The sequence below is a fragment of the Suricata suricatta genome, chromosome 10, assembly GCF_006229205.1.
Source record: "Suricata suricatta isolate VVHF042 chromosome 10, meerkat_22Aug2017_6uvM2_HiC, whole genome shotgun sequence".
Lineage (NCBI taxonomy): Eukaryota > Metazoa > Chordata > Mammalia > Carnivora > Herpestidae > Suricata > Suricata suricatta.
This window is the reverse complement of record NC_043709.1, coordinates 24,111,372-24,133,045: the sequence shown is the minus strand read 5'-3', so window position 1 is coordinate 24,133,045 and position 21,674 is coordinate 24,111,372. Positions and strand designations below refer to the sequence as shown.

The following is a 21,674-nucleotide window of genomic DNA, read 5'->3' as shown; positions in this document are numbered from 1 at the left end:
GGAGTGATTAGCAATTCACTTCCTAGTAGTAATTTCTATCTTCAAGTCTTTCAGAATCTCATGACAACTTAAAGTGTTGAGTAATTGAGGTAAATATATTCTAAATACCTCATAATATTTCAGGTTTTTTGCTTTTTTAAATGTATTAATGTGGTCTTGATGGAGTTTTCACTGAAATGGTTTTGGTGCTCTAGCTCTTCTAATACTTAAATAATGCCTATAAATATCAACTTGGTAGGGCCCAGGAAAAATGATGCTAAATGATATTTATTGGCTGATTTTCAACTACTTGTGGGTAGGTCAGTCAGCTCCATCTCACTGACTGAGATGTCAAAGATGAGCACACCTCCAGGCACCCACCCATATTTTCTAGTATTCTCATTCCCTTACTTTTTGTTGGCTTCCCCCTTCTTTCCTTTATGGCTATTCTGAATTTTTTTTCAGTTCTCAGAATATGTTTTGCTCTTTGTCCTTCTGTTCCTTTTTCATGCTGGTTGATTTTCTACACTAGGAATAAACTTAACCGTGTTACATTGATTCCTATTAATTTTCAGGTCTCAGGTCTTAAGTCAAAACTCAAAACATTTAACTCATTTTTTATTACTTTTTAAAAAAGTTTATTTATTTATTTATTTAGAGAGAAAGTACCAGCAGGGAAGGAACAGAGAGAGAGGGAGAGACTCCCAAACAGGTTCCACACTGTCAGCACAGAACCCAACGTGGGGCTTGAACTCATGAACCGTGAGATCGTGCCCTGAGCCAAAATCAAGAGTCAGATGCTTAACCAACTGAGCCACTCAGGTACCTCAAACATTCAACTCTTGTTGACTACTCCTATGAGCTCCCCTCCACACTCTCTAACACAATACTGAGCATACTTATGTGGTCTAACATACATGAGCACACAAACATACCACTATTTGCTTACATAAAAGCATACATACTTTCTCACAAATTCACACATAAACACTGTGAAAAGACTGTGTCTCTCTTACGTGTTGTTAGTTTTAGCTACATTCTCACATTTTGCTTATGTTTTTATAGAACTGGTAGTTTGGGGACCAAAACCGATGGTCATTTTTTTTTTTTTTGGTACAACTCTATAAAGAGTTATATAAGTAGTGACCATTAATAAGTAGTTGCTTTTTTAACTAATCGCTGTTTTCATGATCTTTATATAAAATTCTAAGGTGGTGAGTTCTATAGGATTTAAAAAGCTAGAGCTGACAATCTTTTTATATTTTGTAAGAATATGAGCCATAGCTTGAACATAACACGGTAACAAAAAGAAAGCAAAACAAAAATTTTTAAAGGTATTTCTCTTGGCTTTAGGTCTCCCAATAAACCTTCTCTATTTCTTTTAAAATCATTTTTTTCAATGTTTATTTTTTTTTGGAGAGAGAGAAAAAGAGAGAGAGAGAGACAGACTGTGTGCAAGCTGGGGAGGGATGGGGGGCGGGACACAGAATCCGAAGCAGGCTCCAGGCTCTGAGCTGTCAGCACTTACCCCAATGAGAGGCTTAAACTCACAAACTGTGAGATCATGACCTAAGCTGAAATCCAATGCTTAACCGACTGAGCCACACAGGTGCCCCAAACCTTTTGTATTTCTATTTTTAATGGTTAAAGAACTTTGTTTTGTTCCCTGATGCATCCCTAGCTCTTGGCACATAATAGGCACCAATATATATCCATTGAATGATTGAGTGAACAAATATATGTTAGGTACATTGTACAACATAATGTTTCAAGTCAATGCTATTTAATAGGAGCTTTGAAAATGTATTTTGAAAATGTCCCCTCTTGGGGCTCCTGGGTGGCTCGGTTAGTTAAGCATCTGACTTTTGATTTCAGCTCAGGTCATGATCTCATTATTTGTGAGTTCAAGCTCTGTGTCAGGCTCTGCACTGAGTGTGGAGCCTGCTTGGGATTCCCTCCCTCCCTCTCTCTCTCTCTCTCTCTCTCTCTCTCTCTCTCAAAATAAATAAATAAACTTAAAAAAGGCAATAAAAAGGAAAATGTTGCCTGTTGTCCTACAAGAGAGTTACCTTATCTAATTTACTCAATGATAAATTAATTTTCTTTCCTATATTATCTGCTTAGTAGTACATTCTCATTTTTAGACATTTCTACTAGTGATCAGAGGATATGCAATACATATATATATATGTATATATATACATACATATCTATCTATTATATATTTTTAAGTATTTTCTTTTTAACCTTTTAAGTAATTTCTATACTCAATGTGGGGCTTGAACTAACTCATGACCCTGAGATTAGGAGTAGCATGTTCAGGGCGCCTGGGTGGCTCAATTGGTTAAGTGTTAAACTCCAGCTCAGGTCATGATCTCACAGTTCATGAGTTCAAGCCCTATGTTGGGCTCTGTGCTGACAGCTCAAAGCCTGGAGCCTGCTTCAGATTCTGTCTCCCTTTCTTTCTGTCCCTCCCATGCTTTCAGTCTCTCTTTCTCTCTCTCTCTCTGTCTCTCTCTCCCTCAAAAAAGTGAATAAACATTAAAAAAAATTTTTTTAAGAGTCGCATGTTCTACTGACAGAGCTAGCCAGGCATTGCTCTGTTTAAATATATCCTGTAGAAAATGGTATTAGGACTGAATATATTCTGAGTCTAAGCAATTTTATAAGCAGACCCTTCATTCAGCATTTTATTTCCCAAGGTACTGTGGATTTTAAAGAAGTAACTATCTTTGACATAAAGTATTTTAAATCAATCAAGAGTAGATATTTTGTAGTATTATTTCCCACCTATCTTATAGGACAATAATAGCTATTATAATGCTAATTTTCATTTCTTGAGGGCTTTCTATGAAGGCAATGTGCTAAATAGTTTACATACTTCATTTTATATAATTCTCATTACCACCCTGTGGGGAGGAAAAAAAATCAAAGTCCAAACAGCTTTAATGGCTGGCATAAGATCACATAACTATAAGGAGCAGGGAAAGCTTCTATTCCAGGTCTGTTCAAGACCTATTAAAATGAAAGGAACAGGAGTAAAACAAAATTCTCAGAGAAATATTAAGATGCAAATCTAAATTTGGGGCTCAGTGTTGAAAGTGAGCTGTGCCACCTTCTGTCTTCTACGATTTAAGAGAGAAAACTCGTTAACAAGCTAGACCATTCAAATTTCATGTAGACATCTCCTTTTTGATGTTAAAAATATGTATTTTTCAAGAGCAATAGAATTTTTTCCTTTAAATAAAAAAAACCCAAGCTTTTAAATGATTATTTCCCGTTGTATTGCTCCCTTCCTGTCACTGTCTTTGAGCTAGAACATGAAGTCCTTGGTGGGGAAAGGAAGTGCATGGTCATCAATCTCTACTAACAGTCTTGAGTGGGTTTTGTCATCTAATAATTTCTGAGTTGATGGATGTGTAACTACTCATGGGGTTGGATGAGCTATTCGTCCACATTGGACATTTACTTAAGCTCTGCCTGTGCCCTACAGAGTCACAGGTTCCAGATAATGTCTCATTAATTGAGCAGATCTTTTAAATTATACTCTTTTTTCATATAAATGTCTTCTTGGAATTATGCTAACAAAAAAGCAAAATCCATTTTATGGTGTTTGGGGGAAGATTAGGGGATTATTGTTATGTTCTAAATTAGTTTATAACACAGGGGTATATTAGGGCAGTGTCGACCAAAGTGTGTTCACAATGACACCAAAACCTCTGGTTATTCAGGTGTTCAAATCGCTGTAGAAATGAAAGCTAGAATGACCCAAGTGCTGATAATCACTATTTCATCAGTTTGAGTCCATTTATTGTCTAAGTCCTACTCATATATTTAGTCTTAAGATAATTTTACATACCTTTTCTTAGTAACCTCTGCACCAAATGTGGGGCTTGAACTCATGACCCCAAGATCAAGAATCACTTGCTCTACTAAACCAACCCAGGCAGCCACCCCTTAAAAAAACTTTAAAGGGCACCTGAGTAGCTGGGTCGGTTGAGTGTCCAGCTCAGGTCATGATCTCGCAGTTCATGAGTTCAAGCCCCACATCTGCTGTCAGTGCAGAGCCCGCTTCAGATCCTCAGTCCCTCTCTCTCTGTCCCTCCTGTACTTATGTTCTCTCAAAAATAAATAAAGCATTAAAGAAATTTTTTTAATATATCTTCCATTTCAGCATTCTTTTTTCCCTCTTTTATTTGTCCTCTAGTTTCCCAAAATGTGATGCTATGGGAAACAATTTTACTTCATGCTGAATGATAAAAGAGATTATTCTTATAAATTTTGTCCTGTTTTCACCTAAGAAGTTCAAAGTTCATGCCTTTTATCAAGGAAGAAATGAACTAGTGTATGTGAGTATATTCTCTGACAATTTCATGACCTTTCTCCCATGGATCAGCATATAAAAGATGGAAAGATACATCTCATTTGTACAAATCAAGGTTTTTCCCCCAGTCACCACTAGTTGACTTACTTTTGCAAGCATCTGGAGCAGAGAAAGGTCTCCGGAGGTCCCGGTAGAAGCCTGGCTTACATCGCTGGCAATGCTGACCTTCCGTGTTGTGCTGACAGTCATTGCAGACACCCCCACTACGATTACCTGATGCCTCCCACACCTTCATGTCAAAGTGACAGGCATCGGCGTGCCCATTGCACTTGCAGGCTGGGGGTGGGGTGGGGGGAGGCATGGGAGGAAACCAAATAATTAAAAATAAAACAACAGGTTATCTAATATTCAGGCAGTTAAAAACAGGGTAAGCTGATTGCTAATTTTTAAATTCAAGTATTATTAACATACTGTGTTATTTTTTTTCATTTATTTTTTGATTTTTAAATAGTGCACATTTTCACAGTACATGCTCAAAACAGTATATAAAAAGGCAGACAATGAGAACTCTCGTCTCTCTATCTCTGTGTATCCTGTCTTGCCTAATTTCAACAGGTTACTACTTTTTTCTTTCAGTTTCTTGTGTATCCTTACAGTGTTTCTTTGTAATTTTAAATTAAAAAAATTAAGTTTTAGGATATGCCTGAAAGTCAGCAAGGCATAGATCCATCTTCTTAGGCAGAGATGTTACTGTTTCCTTAACAACCAGGGTTGACATTTATTTTGGAAAAACTATTTGAGTGGCTACCCATTTCCTTCCCTCTTCAATGGTAACACTTCACCATTTCTATTCCTGCTACTTTCCAAGGATCAGAGTCATCACTGTGTGTCCCCTGACCATGTTTAGAAATCTCCACATTGTCAGGCATTATTTGAAAATGAAAATTTATATTGCAGATACAGGCCAGAATTCATGCTCGTTGACAAGTCTGGAAGGAACCTTCTGGGGCACAGGGGTTAGGAACTTGGCAGGTAGATGTGTCTTTCATGAAGTACTATTCCTCAGCTACTGATGTACTGGTGAGTATAAGATGGTCTCCTAGAGAAGCCTGAATATTTTTAGAGAAGAGGCCTCATTGTTTCTTTTGTAACAATTTCTCTAAGGCAGTTATAATATCAATAGCACCACGTGACAAGTCTCTGTGTTCTACCCGTCTTTAGATACGCAGTTGGTGTCTGTGGAAAGGACCAGAATGGCACTCTAGGAATTTAGGAGAAATTCTTTAGATTCTCTTGATGAGTGATTTAGAATAAGAATCCAGACATTTTCGTGGACGTCAACTGTGTTTGTGTTATTGTTTTTTCATTGTTTCCTTGATGTGTTGTTATGATATTTTGGCCAGATTCATAATCTTTAAAAAGCATAATGTAAGATAATTTAGGATTTATGCCTACAGGAAATCCTTTACATTTCATAGAGACTAAAATAAATAAATTATGATTCCAAATTATGTATGGGAAGAGACTTCCCACAATGTTATCCCCAGCGCTGGCCTTTAAATCCTTATAAAATTGAAGTTTGTGAGTATAAACATTGTTATGGGCATGTGTATTTCCCTGAACATTTTGGGCTGCAAAGAAAAAAATGGTTTTTATTCCCATATTTTTTACCCTTCTATCTAATCTTGAAACTTCAAGTCAGCCTTGATAATGTTGTCCCATTCTTGACTAACTGGCTTAATTTCAAATCTGATTTGTCATTTCAAGTTATCATAAGTGAAAAGAAAGGCATTATGGTATTATTGAAAAGAGAAACATTTAATTTGGAGTTTTAAGAGCTGTGATCAAGTCCTGACTATCATTTACTAACTTTGGCAAGTTACTTAATCTCATTGAGCCTCAATTTCCTGAACTCTAAAATGGGATTAACACCACTTGCTTTATAGGTTGTTTTGAGAACTGAATTGGAGATGGCTATTTTCATGATTATAATTCAGTATCTCAGCTACGAGGGTAATTGTATGCCATAATCCTCTTGTTGCTCTTGTGTCTAGCCATGTTTTTATTATGTCAACTTCTCAAGAAGGGTGCTTAGATCCTGCAAAGTGTCCAAGCATTGGGCAACACATTGTTGGTAAAATAGTCATGTTGGCAACTTTACAAGCAGTAATTGTTTCCAATGGTTGAGGTCCTGGCGGGCAGTGATGTGGGCTATATTTGTGTAGGTTACAGTGCCTGTCACCCACTACTTTATATTGTGTTTCTAGGGACCAAGGAGTCAACAGATAAGTTTACTTAATAAAGAAGGTTTTTAGTCTTGTGGGCTTGGTACTCACTCCTGCATTCGTTAGGAGATCCTGTTTTGCCATCAGCTGCCTCCCAGGGGCGGTCATTGTATAATGGTGCACAGTGTTGGCAGTGGGTGCCTGCCGTGTTGTGCTTACACATACACTTCCCATGGACCTACAAACAAAAATAAGTAAGAGCTGTGAGGCACAAACAATGCTGGGAAGGAATATCCTTCCCACAGTCTTACCTCATTGGTTGGCTTTAGCAATATGATATTCATATATTTTCCTAATGAAGCCATCAAGATGGGAGATTCTTTCTTTAGTTTGTCTTGTGATTAATTCAGAAGGTTACATATATATTTTTCTTGGCTGTAGGTAATGTGACCCTAAAGAGCAATTCTGAGGTACTGGCTAGATATTTACTTAAATGTTTTTTTAAATGTTTTTATTTATTTTTGAGAGAGTGTGTGAGCAGGAGAGGGTCAGAGAGAGAGGGAGGCACAGAATCTGAAGACAGGCTTCAGGCTCTGAGCTAGCTGTCAGCACAGAGCCTGACGCAGGACTCGAAACCATGAACCATGAGATCATGACCTGAGCCGAAGTCGGACGCTTAACCGACTGAGACACCCAGGCGCCCCATACTTACATGTTTAATGCCTTAACATTTAAAAAATTTTTACACAAAAATACTACATCCTCAGTATAGAAAATTTGGAAATCTGTAAATATGATTAATTCATATCATAATCAGAGTCAACATTTGAAGTTTATATTTCCAGTACTTTAAAAATATAACTATATACTTCTTTTTCCATATAACAATATATTGACATCATCTTTCCATTTCATTAAGTATGCTTGTACAACACATTTCTTAATGGCTTCCTTGTATGGTATACAACTTACTTTACAATCACCTGTTTTTTGTTATTTAGATTTTTAATATTTTTACATATTTTTAATTCTATAATGAATATCCTTTAGCTATTGGTGTCCATCTTTATTTGGAATGTGTTTTCTAGAAGTAAAATTGAACAATAAAAAATGTATGCATTTTTGAGGCAGCTGGGTGGCTCAGTCACTTGAGCATCTGACTTCAAAAAAATTTTTTTTATGTTTTATTTATGTTTGAGAGAGAGAGACAGAGCATGAGTCGGGGAGGGGGTGAGAGAGAGGGAGACACAGAATCTGAAGCAGGTTCCTGGCTCTGAGCTGTCAGCACAGAGTGACATGTGCGGTTTTAACTCACAAAGAGCGAGATCATGACCTGAGCTGAAGTCCAACACTCAACCAACTGAGTCACCCAGGTGCCGCAGAGCGACTGACTCTTGATTTCAGCTCTGGTCATGATCCCAGGGTTGTGGCATTGAGCCCTGTGTTGGGCTCCATGCTGAGCATAGAGCCTGGTTAAGACTCTCTTTCTCTCTCTGCCCCTCTCCCCTACTTGTGTGCTCTCTCTTTATCTCTCTAAAATAAAAAAAAATTGGGGCCTCTGGGTGGCTCAGTTGGTTAAGCGTCTGACTTCAGCTCAGGTCATAATCTCACAGTTCGTGGGTTTGAGCCCCACGTCAGGCTGTGTGCTGATAGCTTGCTCAGAGCCTAGAACCTGTCTTCAGATTCTTTGTCTCCCTCTCTGACCCTCCCCTGCTCATGCTGTCTGTCTGTCTGTCTGTCTGTCTGTCTCTCTCTCTCTCTCAAGAATAAATAAAAGCATTTAAAAATAATAATAAAAATTTTTAAAAATTACAGACTTTATAAAAATAAACAAAACCAAAAATATACATATATATTTAAGGCTTCAAATATATTTTGCCATAATGACCATAATAATTTTCTTTTCATCCTATAATTCAGAGTAGTTGAGGGTTTATTAAAATAGCATTTCTCACAGGGGAGGAATTCGCTAGTAGAATTCTCTAGGATGTCACAGTTTTATGAGGATTTTAATATTTTTTTGCATAATCTCACCATCAATTTAAAAAACTTAATATTTTGGATTATCTTGAATGCTCCCTCGTAACTAAGTATTGCCATGAGTTCCAGTACAAAAATGGACTTACTGACATATGATGTCATGACTGTACAAATGAGAGTTTTGTAAAGTAGCTCAGAATGGGGTTTCCAAATTTGAATTTATGAGGGTTTTTTTCTTGAGAAACAGTATAATAGGTAAATTAGCATGAAAGGAATAAATTATATCAACCAGTCAACAAATATTTAACATATAATTACCAAAATAGGCAATATTTGGTACACAAAGCATTACAAATAATAATTTGTGTTTGAGAATAGTGTAATGTAACTGGATAAAAGATTTACATTTAAAAACATTACAGACAAACAAGAGAATCAATACCTAAGAAAACAAAATGATGTTAGAATTTAAAAGATGCAGAAACCACCAGAGATTAGCAGTTGTGGAAGGCGTTAGGAACGAGGTTGAGTTTTAAGCTGGCTCTTAAAGATGGGCAGTATTTCTGACAGGCAGAAGGGAAAAGACTTTCCAGGAAGAGAAAACAAAATCAAGGTGCGGTGCTAGGAGGCTAGGAGGAATCTGTGACAAGGTTTATTTCAATTCAGCTAAAAGAGTTCGACTGCAATGATAAAGGAACTATAAGAAATGACGTGAAATGACATGTACTTGTAGTGGCCAAAATCAAAATGAGTTCCTAGAATTCAATAAATCTGGAAATAGCTCTACCAATATGTTGATGAACTATACTTGACCTAATTTAACCCCAGAATAAACTGTGTTTTCTTACCTAGGAGCCCCTTTCTCTTTTAATTCTCCTAGTGCCTCTCCACTGGCAGAGGCACTCTGGATTATGCATTATCCAAGTGTGATCTGACTACTACAGACCTTATGCTCACAAAAAGTTGAAGGAATTATATAGGGCATGAAGGACTGCAGCCTCTTTGTGAATGATCCATATGGAACCTAAGTGTTATAATCTGAAAAGTTTAATAAATAATGATTTTGGTGGCCATCTAGCTAAATTTCATTTCTGTGTATGATAATATAAGTTTTTTATAGTTAATGAAAAATTATTATAGCTGTCCTTTTAGTTCATAGGGATTAATTAAAGAATATAACTTTTTTTAAGAGGGTGGGATTAACTCCTTAGAGTACAATGAGGTTGCAAACATTTTGTTAATTTTCCTTATAGAAATGGAACTAGTGTTACAGATTTAATTTACTGATTTGGGTACTGGAAAGCTGAATTACAGTTACCTACTCTTGGGCTTCTCTTTGTGACTATCTCAGCTAAGAGCTGTTTATATGTAAAGTTCCATGGAATTGTAAGGTATAACTCCATCCACACATTCAGGTAAATTCTAAAGACAAATTTGCACTTCAATTTGGAAACTGTTGGAATTTACTTTTTACTGCTCTATAAGAGTGTGGTCTTTTTATCCTAGCTCTTAGAAATCTGGTTTTTCATATATTCTGGTAGAAATCCTCCAGTCTTACTGCTATTCTTAAATCTTTTAAATTCAACCTTCCTTATCAGGATGGAAAATAGAAACTCTTTATCACATAACTTTGGCGTGGTAAGATTCTCTAAAGGTTCTTAGTAAACCTGGATGGTTCTTTGTTTACTTGTGCTAGATGCTGATGTCAAGCAAAATGGAATCTTTGGAAAAACTGAGTAAGAAAAATTTCCCAAAGTTGAAGAGTTTAGTTAGTAAAGTGAAGACATACTTATATAGTTGGCAGAAGTTGGTAGCATAATGAAAATTAATGGGAAGAGTAATTTTGTAATTAATTCCTTAAATCCTATAACCTGTTTAAAAAGCACTACACACAAAACACTTAGGATACAAATATTTAATGAAATTAGAGTCAGAATTCCTAGAATAAACTATCCCTAATTCACCACTGCTGTTATATGGAGTACTATCTGAGGGGAGCATTTAGCATTTTAGAAAATGTTAGGTCTAATGTAAATATGGTAAAGACCAAGGTCAGCAAGTGCTATTTGTATAAAACTTCTTAGTCCTTGAGTCTGTGTCTTAAAGAACACATAGGATTTTTTTTGGAGACAAAGACAAGAAGATAAAAACCCCAAAGGATTATTCTAGAAAAAAATCAATAAATAAAAAGGGCATGTATTGGGGAGATTGTTTCTATATAGATCATGGAGCACATTAAATATTAGCTTGGGATGCTGGAATTTACCCTGTAGGTACTGAAGATCCATTGAAGATTTTTGTGTAAGGAAATGATTAAAAGCTATATTAAATACACTTCTTTTCTTCTCTTTTTTAAAAAAACCCTTCCACCTCATTCCTATCTTGTCTGTTGTGTTCTTTCTTCCCCTTCCTCTTCTACTATTTCTTTACCATACACACACACACACACACACACACACACACACACACACACAGTAAAACCTTGGTTTGAGAGCATAATCCAGAAACATGCTTGTAATCAAAAGCATTTGTATACAAAGCAAATTTCAAGAACCATCGGCTCAGTTGTGATCCTGTGATGTTCAGCATCATGTATGACTAGTATTGCAAGACATCACTTGTTTATCAAGTTAAAACTTCTTAGAGATGTTTACTCCTCTTGCAGAAGACTCACAGAACAAGTCACTCACAATCCAAGGTTTTACTGTATATTTTTTACCCCAGCTTCTGCTTTCCGACAGCCAGTGGCACTCACATGTCTTTTCTGATGATGTTCAAAATTTTAAAAGATTGTTAATTCTTATATGATTGCCTTTTAGCATCCTTTCTACTTTTAGACAACCATTTATTGAGTACTATATAAAGATAAATGTTACAAAATATTGTTCATTTTCTTTGGAGGAACTAAACTATCATTATAGGTCGATTTATCAAGTTTGGTCTTGGAATGCCCCAGGCCTATAAGTAATTTCACCCAGCTGATAGGTTAGCCCTGGCCCACAAATTCCAGGCCTCAGTAGGCTACAGACATATAGGGAAACCTCATCAAAAATTCACATGTATTACAAGATAATTGGGGCAGGTCAATTCCCTCTGGAGTAAGGACTTCAGAGCATTCCCTTGCTTCCACATGCTGAGAATTGGGATGAACCTCCCAGGGTCTGAAAAATGCCAGCCTAGCAAATTTTTCTGCACACAGAAAAATTCAAGGAGCTGTCATTTTGAGAATTTCCAAAAATAGCTGTAAATCATTACCTAGACCATCTGAAACAAGAAATCCTTCCTCAGCAATACAACTGTTACTGTTCAAGCTTGAAAGATCACCCACTATTTGATGCTTGTGAAAAATGTGCAAGTAAAACTAGGTCTTTATAGAAAAAAACCCTCACAAAACAGAAAAAGGAATCTTTAGTAACAAGTTAAACAGCTCTTGTTTGGTACACAAACATGAATTAGATGAAGGGCAGAAAATGGGATTATGTCCTTAAGGTTTAGATGAAGAAGAGTGGTGTCTGGCTGTCTAACTGGAAAATGAGAAATTGATTTTAATAATAAATTTATAACTCCTAATTATCTAAGAAGTATTCTTGGGCATTTTGGATATTCTATGCATTTTGTAATCCTCTTCCTTATACTAAGTACTTTCTTCTATTAATGTCATAGTTTTTCCTACTGGGGCGCCTGGGTGGTTCAGTCAGTTAAGCATCCAACTCTTTATTTCAGCTCAGGTCATGATAGCATGAACTGAGCCCCACTGTCAGTGCAGAGCCTGCTTGGGGATCTTTCTCTCCTTCTGTATCTGCCCCTCCTCCGTCTCGCTCGCTCTCTTTCTCAAAATAAATAAACATTTTAAAAAGTTCTACTTGTATCTAGTATTACTTATTTGTTACTTATTTGCAAGTCATTTTTTGCATACTTATAGGGAAAGACTCATGCAAACTTTGAACCAGTAATTTGAGCAATTATTGAAACAGAATGCCCATTAGTAGCTATGCACGTCAGTGACAAATATATAATAGAGCCAAAAAGATAAGGAGAGAAAATATACTTTCTTCATATTTGAGGCTAAAAATATAGGAATCTACATAGGGGCAAAATGAGGAAATTATTATCTTTCAAATCCATCCCTGTAACACAGATGGGACTTGCTTAGAAAAGCTGCTTCTTCATTGTTGTTGCTTTGGGGGCGGAAAGCCTTCTAGTAGTCTGCAGCGTGGAGCTGAGGGAATTGGCCATGGCAAGAGGTTGTGAGAACTGGATGACTGGCAGTGTCAGGCAACCACTGGACAGTCACTTATTTAAGATGTTATAAAATATTTAAACATTAGATAAGAGATTGCCTTAGACCCTTTGAGGGTCCTACCAGACTTAGGGTTCTACAATTTTAAGGCCTGCTTCTCTGTGTTCGGAATACTGATTCCTAACTATCCATAATCTTTTCTGAATACCACAGAACTACCATATGGGCTGGGTCTTGTTATCTCTCCAATGCAGAACATTTCCAGATCATCTGAAAAATCAAACAAGGGAGAGCTTGGAGAGTATGTCTTCTTTCCTGCAGGCACTTCTTGTGACACAAATGAAAAAGTAAATAAGTGTTAATAATCTCTGAAGGCAGACTTTCATTTGTTGATACTGACTATACCTAAACTAACTTATATTCTATTCTGTTTTGTTTTTCTCCTCCCCTGCTTCATTTTCCCCATTGCTCATGACCAAAGAAATCACAGACTAAATATCCTAGCTCCTTCCTTTTAAATAAAGGTATATTTCATCATCTAGTGATGCTTACTACAGATATTCACTATAATGGAAATTACCAAAGCAAAAAATCAATCTGGTTAATGCTTTAGAGGACTCATGTTAATTGAATTCATTTAGGAATGCCTGATAAAATTTGCTTCCCAACTGCTTCCCAAGAAAGAAAGGAACAGCTGTTGTTCGTGTCCTACAAAAATTACAATGAAAGTTAGTGGCGGGGGAGGGGTGGGGAGACTACAAGCTGAGTATTCAGAAATTCTTGAATTTCATAAATTAAATAATTTCCTTGTGCTATTGTGCCATTATTGTTTACATATACATGATTTTATTTTCATCTTTACCATTCAACTTTGAATTCCAATGGAAAAATGAATCTTCTTTCATACTGTCATTGTAACTTTAAAAAATGTTTGTGAAAAGAGAATGCAAACAGTGTCTATTCTATGAACCAAAGGAAAATGCCCACTTAAAGGCAGCTGCAGCAATTCATGGAACCCCATTTAGCTACGACAAATGATTTAGAAGTGGAATAATGCTATGCAGCAATTTAAGACAAAATGTGAAGGCAAAAACTGATTAATTTCTAAAGAGATAGTATGTCCCTTTTAAAGAAAAGGATTAACTTAGAAAAGAATGAACTTCTTATGCATGAAAAGAGATAAATTCTAATAATGGGCTAGCCTGTTAGAACCTGCTTCTCTAATACAGGACAAAAACATGGGCAACAATGCTACAGCACAAACCTTTGAATAGAGAGCATTGGGAGGAAAACATGTCTTTTCATTAACAAATAAAATATTCCTTTTCCCCATTGAAGGTTTGCATGTTTTAATTTAATAGAAGCATGATAATTGAGTTTGGTGGAAAAGGGGGCTTGAAACATACTGTCAGAATGGGGCAAAATAGGTTGAAGGCTGATTCCAAACCCTTGCCCAACCAATCATAACATATAGCAAGAATGCAACCAGTTGAAAAGTTTTACAATCTATTCATTGGTCTGAGCTTGGACACCAGAGAAAACAGCTCTTGTGAGAAAGTATGGGCAATAAAATAAAGATTGGTATAGAGCAGGAAAAATATGATTAAAGAATAAAAATTGGTCAGTACTTTGAGACTTCTCCCTTCTCAGCCACTTGCCTGAAATTCTTAGCTCTTAAATAGGGTCGTAGATCCAGGAGCGCCCTATAACAATATACTTATGCTTAGAAGGGGCAAAGCCTTAATTATTAATAACAAACATATCACCTGGGATTATAACCATCTTTCTCAATCCCAGACCTGGACTCAAGAGTTGTCTAGATAGAGGACGAAGTGGCTTCCTGATGGAGGGAAAGGTAATGTCTTAAGGGAAGGAGCTATAGACAAACTATGCCCACATTCACTATCTTGCCAAGAACCTTGCTCTGTCTGTAGAGCTGGAACAAAGCAAAAATGGATCCAATGCAAATTTCATAAGAAAATTGTATTTAGTATATTGCATGGTAATAATGTGTTTATCTGCCTCTCTCCACTAGATTGTAAGCCCTTGCAGGAAAAGAACCGATGGGTTAAATTTGTCTGAATCTCCAGTAACTGCATAGAATAGGTTTTCAATATATATGTGTTAATTTTTTTTATTCAGTAAATATATTTTAAGAAAGCATTGAGAACCTTAGTTATTGAATTTAGTTCCATTTTGTAAACTTGCCAAGAAAGGCCGGGTGCCAATTATGCATTTAAAGTGGGAATGGGAAGGGGCACCTGGGTCACTCAGTCAGTTAAGGGTCCAGCTTCAGCTCAGGTCATGATTTATGCTGACAGCTCAGAGCCTGGAGCCTTCTTCAGATTCTGTGTTTCCTTCCCTCTCTGCCCCTCTCCCACTCATTCTTTCTCTCTCTCTCTCAAAAAATAAATAAACATTAAAAAAAAAACCAAAGTGGGAATGGGGTGCTTTCAGATGTTTGTCACAAAACAGGATTTTGGGTAGAGTAGGATTGAAAGACATTGAAAGTTTGTCTAGAGTGCTTCCTATAAGGTGCAGAGTTCACTTCTGGGCAAGGCACGTTGGTAAATATGTTCTTATCTGTAGTAGTCATCCACAGTTGCTCTGAGAGACCTATAGGCTTAAGGAACATGGGTCAGTCATTGAGGGAAATAAGAATAATAACAATAATATGATGAGGATAAATAATAACAAATTAGTAACAACAATAATTATAGTAGAAGCTAATATTGAGTAGTACTATGGGCACTGTTCTTCACTATATAAGCATTTACTCCTTGGATGTACACAAGAACCCTATAAGGTTAGTACAATTATCATTGCCATTTCACAAAGAAGGAAACTGAAACTTGAAGAGTTTAGATAATTTGCCTAAGGTCACAAAAGCCAGGAAGTGGTGGAGCTACTGTATTTTAATTCTAGCAGTCTGACATGAGTCTTGATCTTAGTCTCTAACCTATGCTAGCATAATAACCTTGGAGAATAGGATTTTGAGAGATCCACCCTGGCCAAGTTCCTTGAGTGTGTTACCTAAATAAAATAGGCGCGTTCCAATCCAATTTGTCCTTGAAGAGCTCTTCAGGACCGAAGCTGGTTTGGACTCCAAGTGAACCATTTCATGGGTGTTCTGGTTTTGATTGGATTATTAGTCCTACTTCTCTGGTAGAAGCCTCACAGTTTTGGAAATAGGAGAATACAGGAAGATTGGCCGCCCATTTCTCACACCTGGCTTGAATAAGTTTAGGGCACATAGAGATGGAGAATACTTTTAGAATCTCCTTGGTTCAATATAAAACCTATCCAAGCACTGAAAATTCTGATGCCTCCTAGGGGCATCTCTGGGCCACTGCAAGTTTTACTTATCAGAAACTCCAGTGAATAAATTTACAAATGGAGATGATAACAGGAATGTAAATGAACTCTAATTAAACATTTGCTCTTTGTGGATAGCACCTCTTTTGTGCTATTTACTCTCCCTATTAGATATGATCTGGTAGGGATAGTAATATCATATAGTGTGATGGTTTTTATAGTCAATACTAATTAAGGTTATGGAAAATGCTTAAGGAGAATGCTGTATATAACCTAATGAGATTCAGGTTGCTGGGTTATTTCTATTTCTTCATGTACAAAATTTCACATGCCCTAAAACTGTGATTTGTATATCTAAATGGCAGTTTATTTGTGCTATTGTACATGGGCTTTACCATAAAAAATCAGGAGTTGAAGGAGTATTCAGAAACATACATATAAGACACACAGAATTTACAAGTGCTAGCAACTTTGTGTACTCCAAATTGTGGGCATTTATTCCAAGGTTATTCAAAGATGTGGGTCAGCAGATCTTTATTTAATAGTATTGCAGCTAGAACTAAGAACTAAAAATCAAGTTTCATGGGTTATCTTTCAACATACATCATGACTCCTTTGAAAACTTTAGATGATTGGTCAAAAACCAAGACAAAAGAAAGCAAAACAAACAAACAAATCTCTCCAAACCTACCTATCTGCATAAAAGAAGGCAGAAACTGCTTCAGGGCAGAGAAAAGCAAAATTTGGGCCTTTCAAATAAATCACAAAACACTTTCGGATTTAAAAATATTGCTAATAAAGTAGTCTCATTTAAAAAGCCAAGGGAAAGAAGGTCTTAAAATATTTCCATTGTTTTAATATGTACTATTGACTCAACAGTGGGTTTTTTTTGTTTTGTTTTTTGGTTTTTTGGTTTTTTTTGTAAGTGAGCACTTCAGTTTTAATTTTGGGTCCTTGAGTAATTTTAGGTAGGATTCTCTCTCACCTTTCAGATTAATGCTTTTCTAGAACAAAGAAAAATCTCTTCTTTTTGCAAGTACAGGGATAGGGACTATTTTATTTTTTATTACCAGGGTCTTAAGAGCTCTTCAAGACAGAGGCTGGTTTGGACTCAAAGTGAGCCTTGCGTGTCGTGGCCTTGCGTGGATTATTAGTCCTAATCCTCTGGGAGAAGCCTCCCATCTTTAGAGGTATCATCTTTTGAGAAAGATGCTTTGCATCTATTTCTAAGGATACATTACCCTTTAATACTACCATTGCTTCCCCTGTACATGTTCATCTATCCTAAAGTTCTTTTATCAAGACTGCTTGAGCATGTACTTCTAAAAGTGGAATTTCAACTTGCTTTATATAGCTAAGTGGGATTTGAATGTCTTATACTTTCAAAAGATTAATTCTACTAGCTTCCTCTTTTCAGTATCATCAGGTACTTTATCTTTCCTCTGGGGACTGTAATAATTATTTCTTCCATAAAAATACAAATGGCATTTAAATAAATATTGTGTTGTCCAGGAGGCTTAAGAAGATTACATTTAGATGAGATCATTCTATTATGTACCTATGCAATTTATCCCCCACAATTACTTCACTGCATAGAACTGTTTTTTATTCTTTGTTTCCAATAGATTTTATGAATTACTTCTGACCACTGGGCTTTCAAAAATGATGTCTACCAGACAGGTTTATTTGTATAAATTGTATAAGTGAACACAGCTAGATTATATGCATAACTGTTTGAGATTTGCATGTGTACAATGATAATAAAGTCAGGCACTAGGATTTTAAGACATTTATTTCAGTGCATCTAAGGCTTTCTTGCCTTATAATATCAAATTAGCTTCTCTTCTCTATAACAGCCACAATTTATTCAGCTGTAAGATATAGAACAAAAGAAGATCGGCAAATATTATTAGATTCTTGCTATAGTTCTTGCCCTTCGGCAAAGTTTGAGTTTTTCTATAAAAGTATGAGAAACTATATCAGTATATAGCTAAGTAATCTGAAATGTCTTTCAAGCCGAATTGCTATCTGGTCACTGCTAAGTTTCTAAGATGGTTGTTACATAGCCATTAGAGCCACTTCATCTCTGTTCTTCATTTGATCTTGTTAAGCTTTGTTTTTGTAACTTCACTTTGCACTTGTCTTTATACACTGAAACTTTTCCAAGGTCACAATGCAAATCAGTGATAGGACAGGGAACAGAACTCCCAAAAAGAGTCCTAAAATCTTAGAGGCTCCATCTTAGAACAGTGATGTAATCAGGAGGATTTTTTTTCCTTCCTACCAATACCTAAAATAACTTCTCATGATAAAATCTCTTTGAGGGGAAAAGGGATATCACTTTCAATTTCTTAGTATTTACTTACTCTTAATATTTTTAGAAAAATAAGGCAAGGGTGGAATTAACAATATATGACTTCTAATATGCTGTTAAAACTATTAACACAATAACTATGAGACAAGAACCTGGGAAATTAAGTGAAGGGTAAAACCATTAGAACTCATTTTGTAAGCAACTTATCTGTCAGGCAGCATTTGACATGAGAATGAAAGAAGGATTTGTGAGAATTTATTCAATGTCTTTTTGGATTTAGATGGTTTTTATAATTAGTTGGGGGCCAGGTGAATTCTATTATAAATGCCGTGAGGGATTAATAATACTTTTCATCCCACTGACATTCACTTGCTCAATGTGTTCACATAGCTTCTGGTTATTTGAAAGGAAAATTCCTTGTCACAGACTATTTTGCATTTTCTTACAAAGTTTTTTTTTTTTAATTTAATTCACTCTAGTTCACATTTCCCACTGTTTTCCTTCTTTCTTGACAGCTCTGTTTGACTGTCGCTCAGTATGCTATACAGTACAGAGGGTGTTACAAAAGTTGACTTAAGATAAATGAACTCCTGATTGTAGTACAAGAAGCCAGTTGCTAGGGCATGTTTTCTTCCATAGTCTCTTGTTGTTGAATTAATTAATTCATTCAGATGCTTCTTTTCATATTGGAAAACCTTGTTTCTAGGTGAATCTTATAAAATGTAGTTTCATTATTGAGAATGCTCATATAAAAAATATGCTTGTTTGGCAACTCTGTCAGAATGCAGAGTCATTAAGAAAATTGCGATCATCTGTATATGGCCAGAAATAATAGCCACAACATTCGGAAGAATTAGTCCTCTTCAATACCCACCCATTCTAAGCTACTGCTTTTAAAAACAGTCAGGTTAATGACAAAAGACAAAATTCCTATATACCCAGCCATGGATATTTTGTTTATTTGTCTATTAATTTTTCTTATTACGATTATATTCATGAACATAAAATTTATCATTTTAGCCATTTTTAAAGTATACAATTCAGTGGTCTTTAGTATATCAAAATGTTGTGCAATAATTACCATCATCTAATTCCAGAGCATTTTCATCACACCCCAAGTAAACGTCATGCCCATTAAACAGCCACTCCCCATTTCCCCCTGACTCCTGACAACCACTACTGTCCTTATGGATATGCCTATTCTGGACATTTCATACAAAATGCATAATGCAATATATGCTCTTTTGTGTCTTGTTTCTTTCACTTAGCATGTTTTCAAGGTTCATTCATGTTAGAGCATGCATCAGTAGTTCATTCCTTTTTATGGTTGAGTAATATTAAAAAAATATATATATAGCTTTCTTTGTATAATTATTTATTTATTATATTTCAAGTTTTTATTTAAATTCTATTTTGTTAACATATAGCATAATATTAGTTTCAAGAATAGAATTTAGTGATTCATCACTTACAAATAATACCCAATGCTCATTACAACAAATGCCCTCCTTAATGCCCATCACCCACTTAAGCCCATCCCTCTACCCACCTCCCTTCCAGCAATCCTGTTTGTTCTCTATAGTTAACAGGATTTATTTATGGTTTGCTGCTCTCTCTCTCTTTTCCCTTTCCCCTATGTTCATTTGTTTTGTTTTTTAAATTCCACATGTGAGTAAAATCGTATAGTATACGTCTTTCTCTGACTTATTTAACTTGGCATAATATACTCTAGCTACATCCACATCATTGCAAATGGTAAGATTTCATTCTTTTTTTGTGGCTGAGTAACATTCCATTATATCTATCTATCTATCTATCTATCTATCTATCTATCTATCTATCTCTATCTTCCATTATTTGTATCTCCCAAATCTTGTTTACCCATTCATCAGTCAGTGAACATTTTAGTTCCTTCCATAATTTCACCATTTTTTGATAAGGTAATATTCCATTATATGGATACCACATTTTGTTTATCCATTCATTAGTTGAAGGATATTGGGGTTGTAAGAGTTACCTTAAGATGGCGACCGAGTGGCCCTTTTGCTGTGGGTTAGAGAAGAACTCCGTGCACTGACAACCCCCCCACCCCCCACCCACAGACCTGGAATTGTCCGCGCCAGTTTGAAAACAGTCAATCATGAAGCTCCAGCTTCCCATCACTCTGACAAAGGAGGCAACCTATCCCGTCCTGCCACGGCCCTAAAATGCCCTTATTTGGTAATCTGCCCTCCCAAGACCTAATCCGGAACTCTTTCACCCATAAAATACCTCACCCTCCTGTACCAGGTGAGACTTCCTTGACTCCCCACTCCCGGAGTCATGGAAACTTGCCTGGGAATCGCAGACCCCAAAAAAGGCTTTCTTGGCTCCATAACTTGGTCTCTTTCTTTCCTCTCATCTCTGCCTCCATCTATTAAATCTTACATTCTGGTGCCAAAACCCGGGAGGAGATAGCAGCTCAGCAGCTGGCTTCTAGCTGAGCTCTCTCCTTCCTGATCCGGGAATCTCGCCTTGGTGCCGAAACAGAAACTGCCCCTGCCAGGCTGGGGCCCTCCTGTTGAACTTCTGGCCCAGGACCCAAACTCTACTAATTGGGTAAGTTCCCTGATTATCCAAGCCTCCACATGACATCCTGTCCCGAAATTGCAGCCGAGTTAGGACAACCCCTCTGCAGTAGCCCCAGGGGCTACTCTGGGGGTATATAGTCCCAGGGCCATATTCACTTTGGCCTCCTGGGTTGGGGAGATGTCCCCGACCCTAGGACGAGCCAACCCTCCATTCCGAGTCTCGAGCCTGAACACAGGGACGCCTACTTCAGTCCCAAGACTTTAGGTAGGCCGGATATTATAGCAACTTCCCAATCTAAGCCAGAACTCGCAAAACCGTGCACTCACCCCTTACAATGCCTTCTAAAGAACTTCTGGCTTCTTGGTTACACCGGTGACCTTTGCTGCAACCACCTAATAACGTCTCTGTATGGTTGTATGGCCCCTCTACAAGCTGGACCACCAATCCCAATGGCCCCCAGAAGGGTCCCTCGATTTCCAAATTCTTACCGACTTAAATAATTTCTGTCGGAGGCAGGGAAAATGAAATGTGATGCTATATGTGTGGCTTTTTGGGATCTGCACTCTCGCCCTGACCTTTGTTCTTAGCTTGTGACCCAAAACTCCTGCCCCCGGCGCCCCTCCCATCCCCCTCTCCTGTCTCCCATCCCCCTCTCCTGTCTCCCATCCCCCTCTCCTGTCTCCGATTCCCTAAATGACTTCGCTGCCCCTCCTTCCTATAATCCTA

The 21,674-nt window shown here is 36.9% G+C and overlaps 1 protein-coding gene across 2 annotated transcripts in view; it reads right to left on the bottom strand.

The window, feature by feature from the left end:
- Positions 1-21,674, bottom strand: part of NTN4 (netrin 4) — a 129,760-nt gene that overhangs the window by 35,162 nt on the left and 72,924 nt on the right. For both annotated transcript variants that reach the window (XM_029955596.1, XM_029955597.1), the window contains exons 4-5: positions 6,640-6,766; positions 4,451-4,639 (exon numbers count right to left, since the gene is read on the bottom strand). In XM_029955596.1, coding sequence (XP_029811456.1) covers positions 4,451-4,639; positions 6,640-6,766 — 316 coding nt within the window. The remainder of the gene's footprint in view (positions 1-4,450; positions 4,640-6,639; positions 6,767-21,674) is intronic.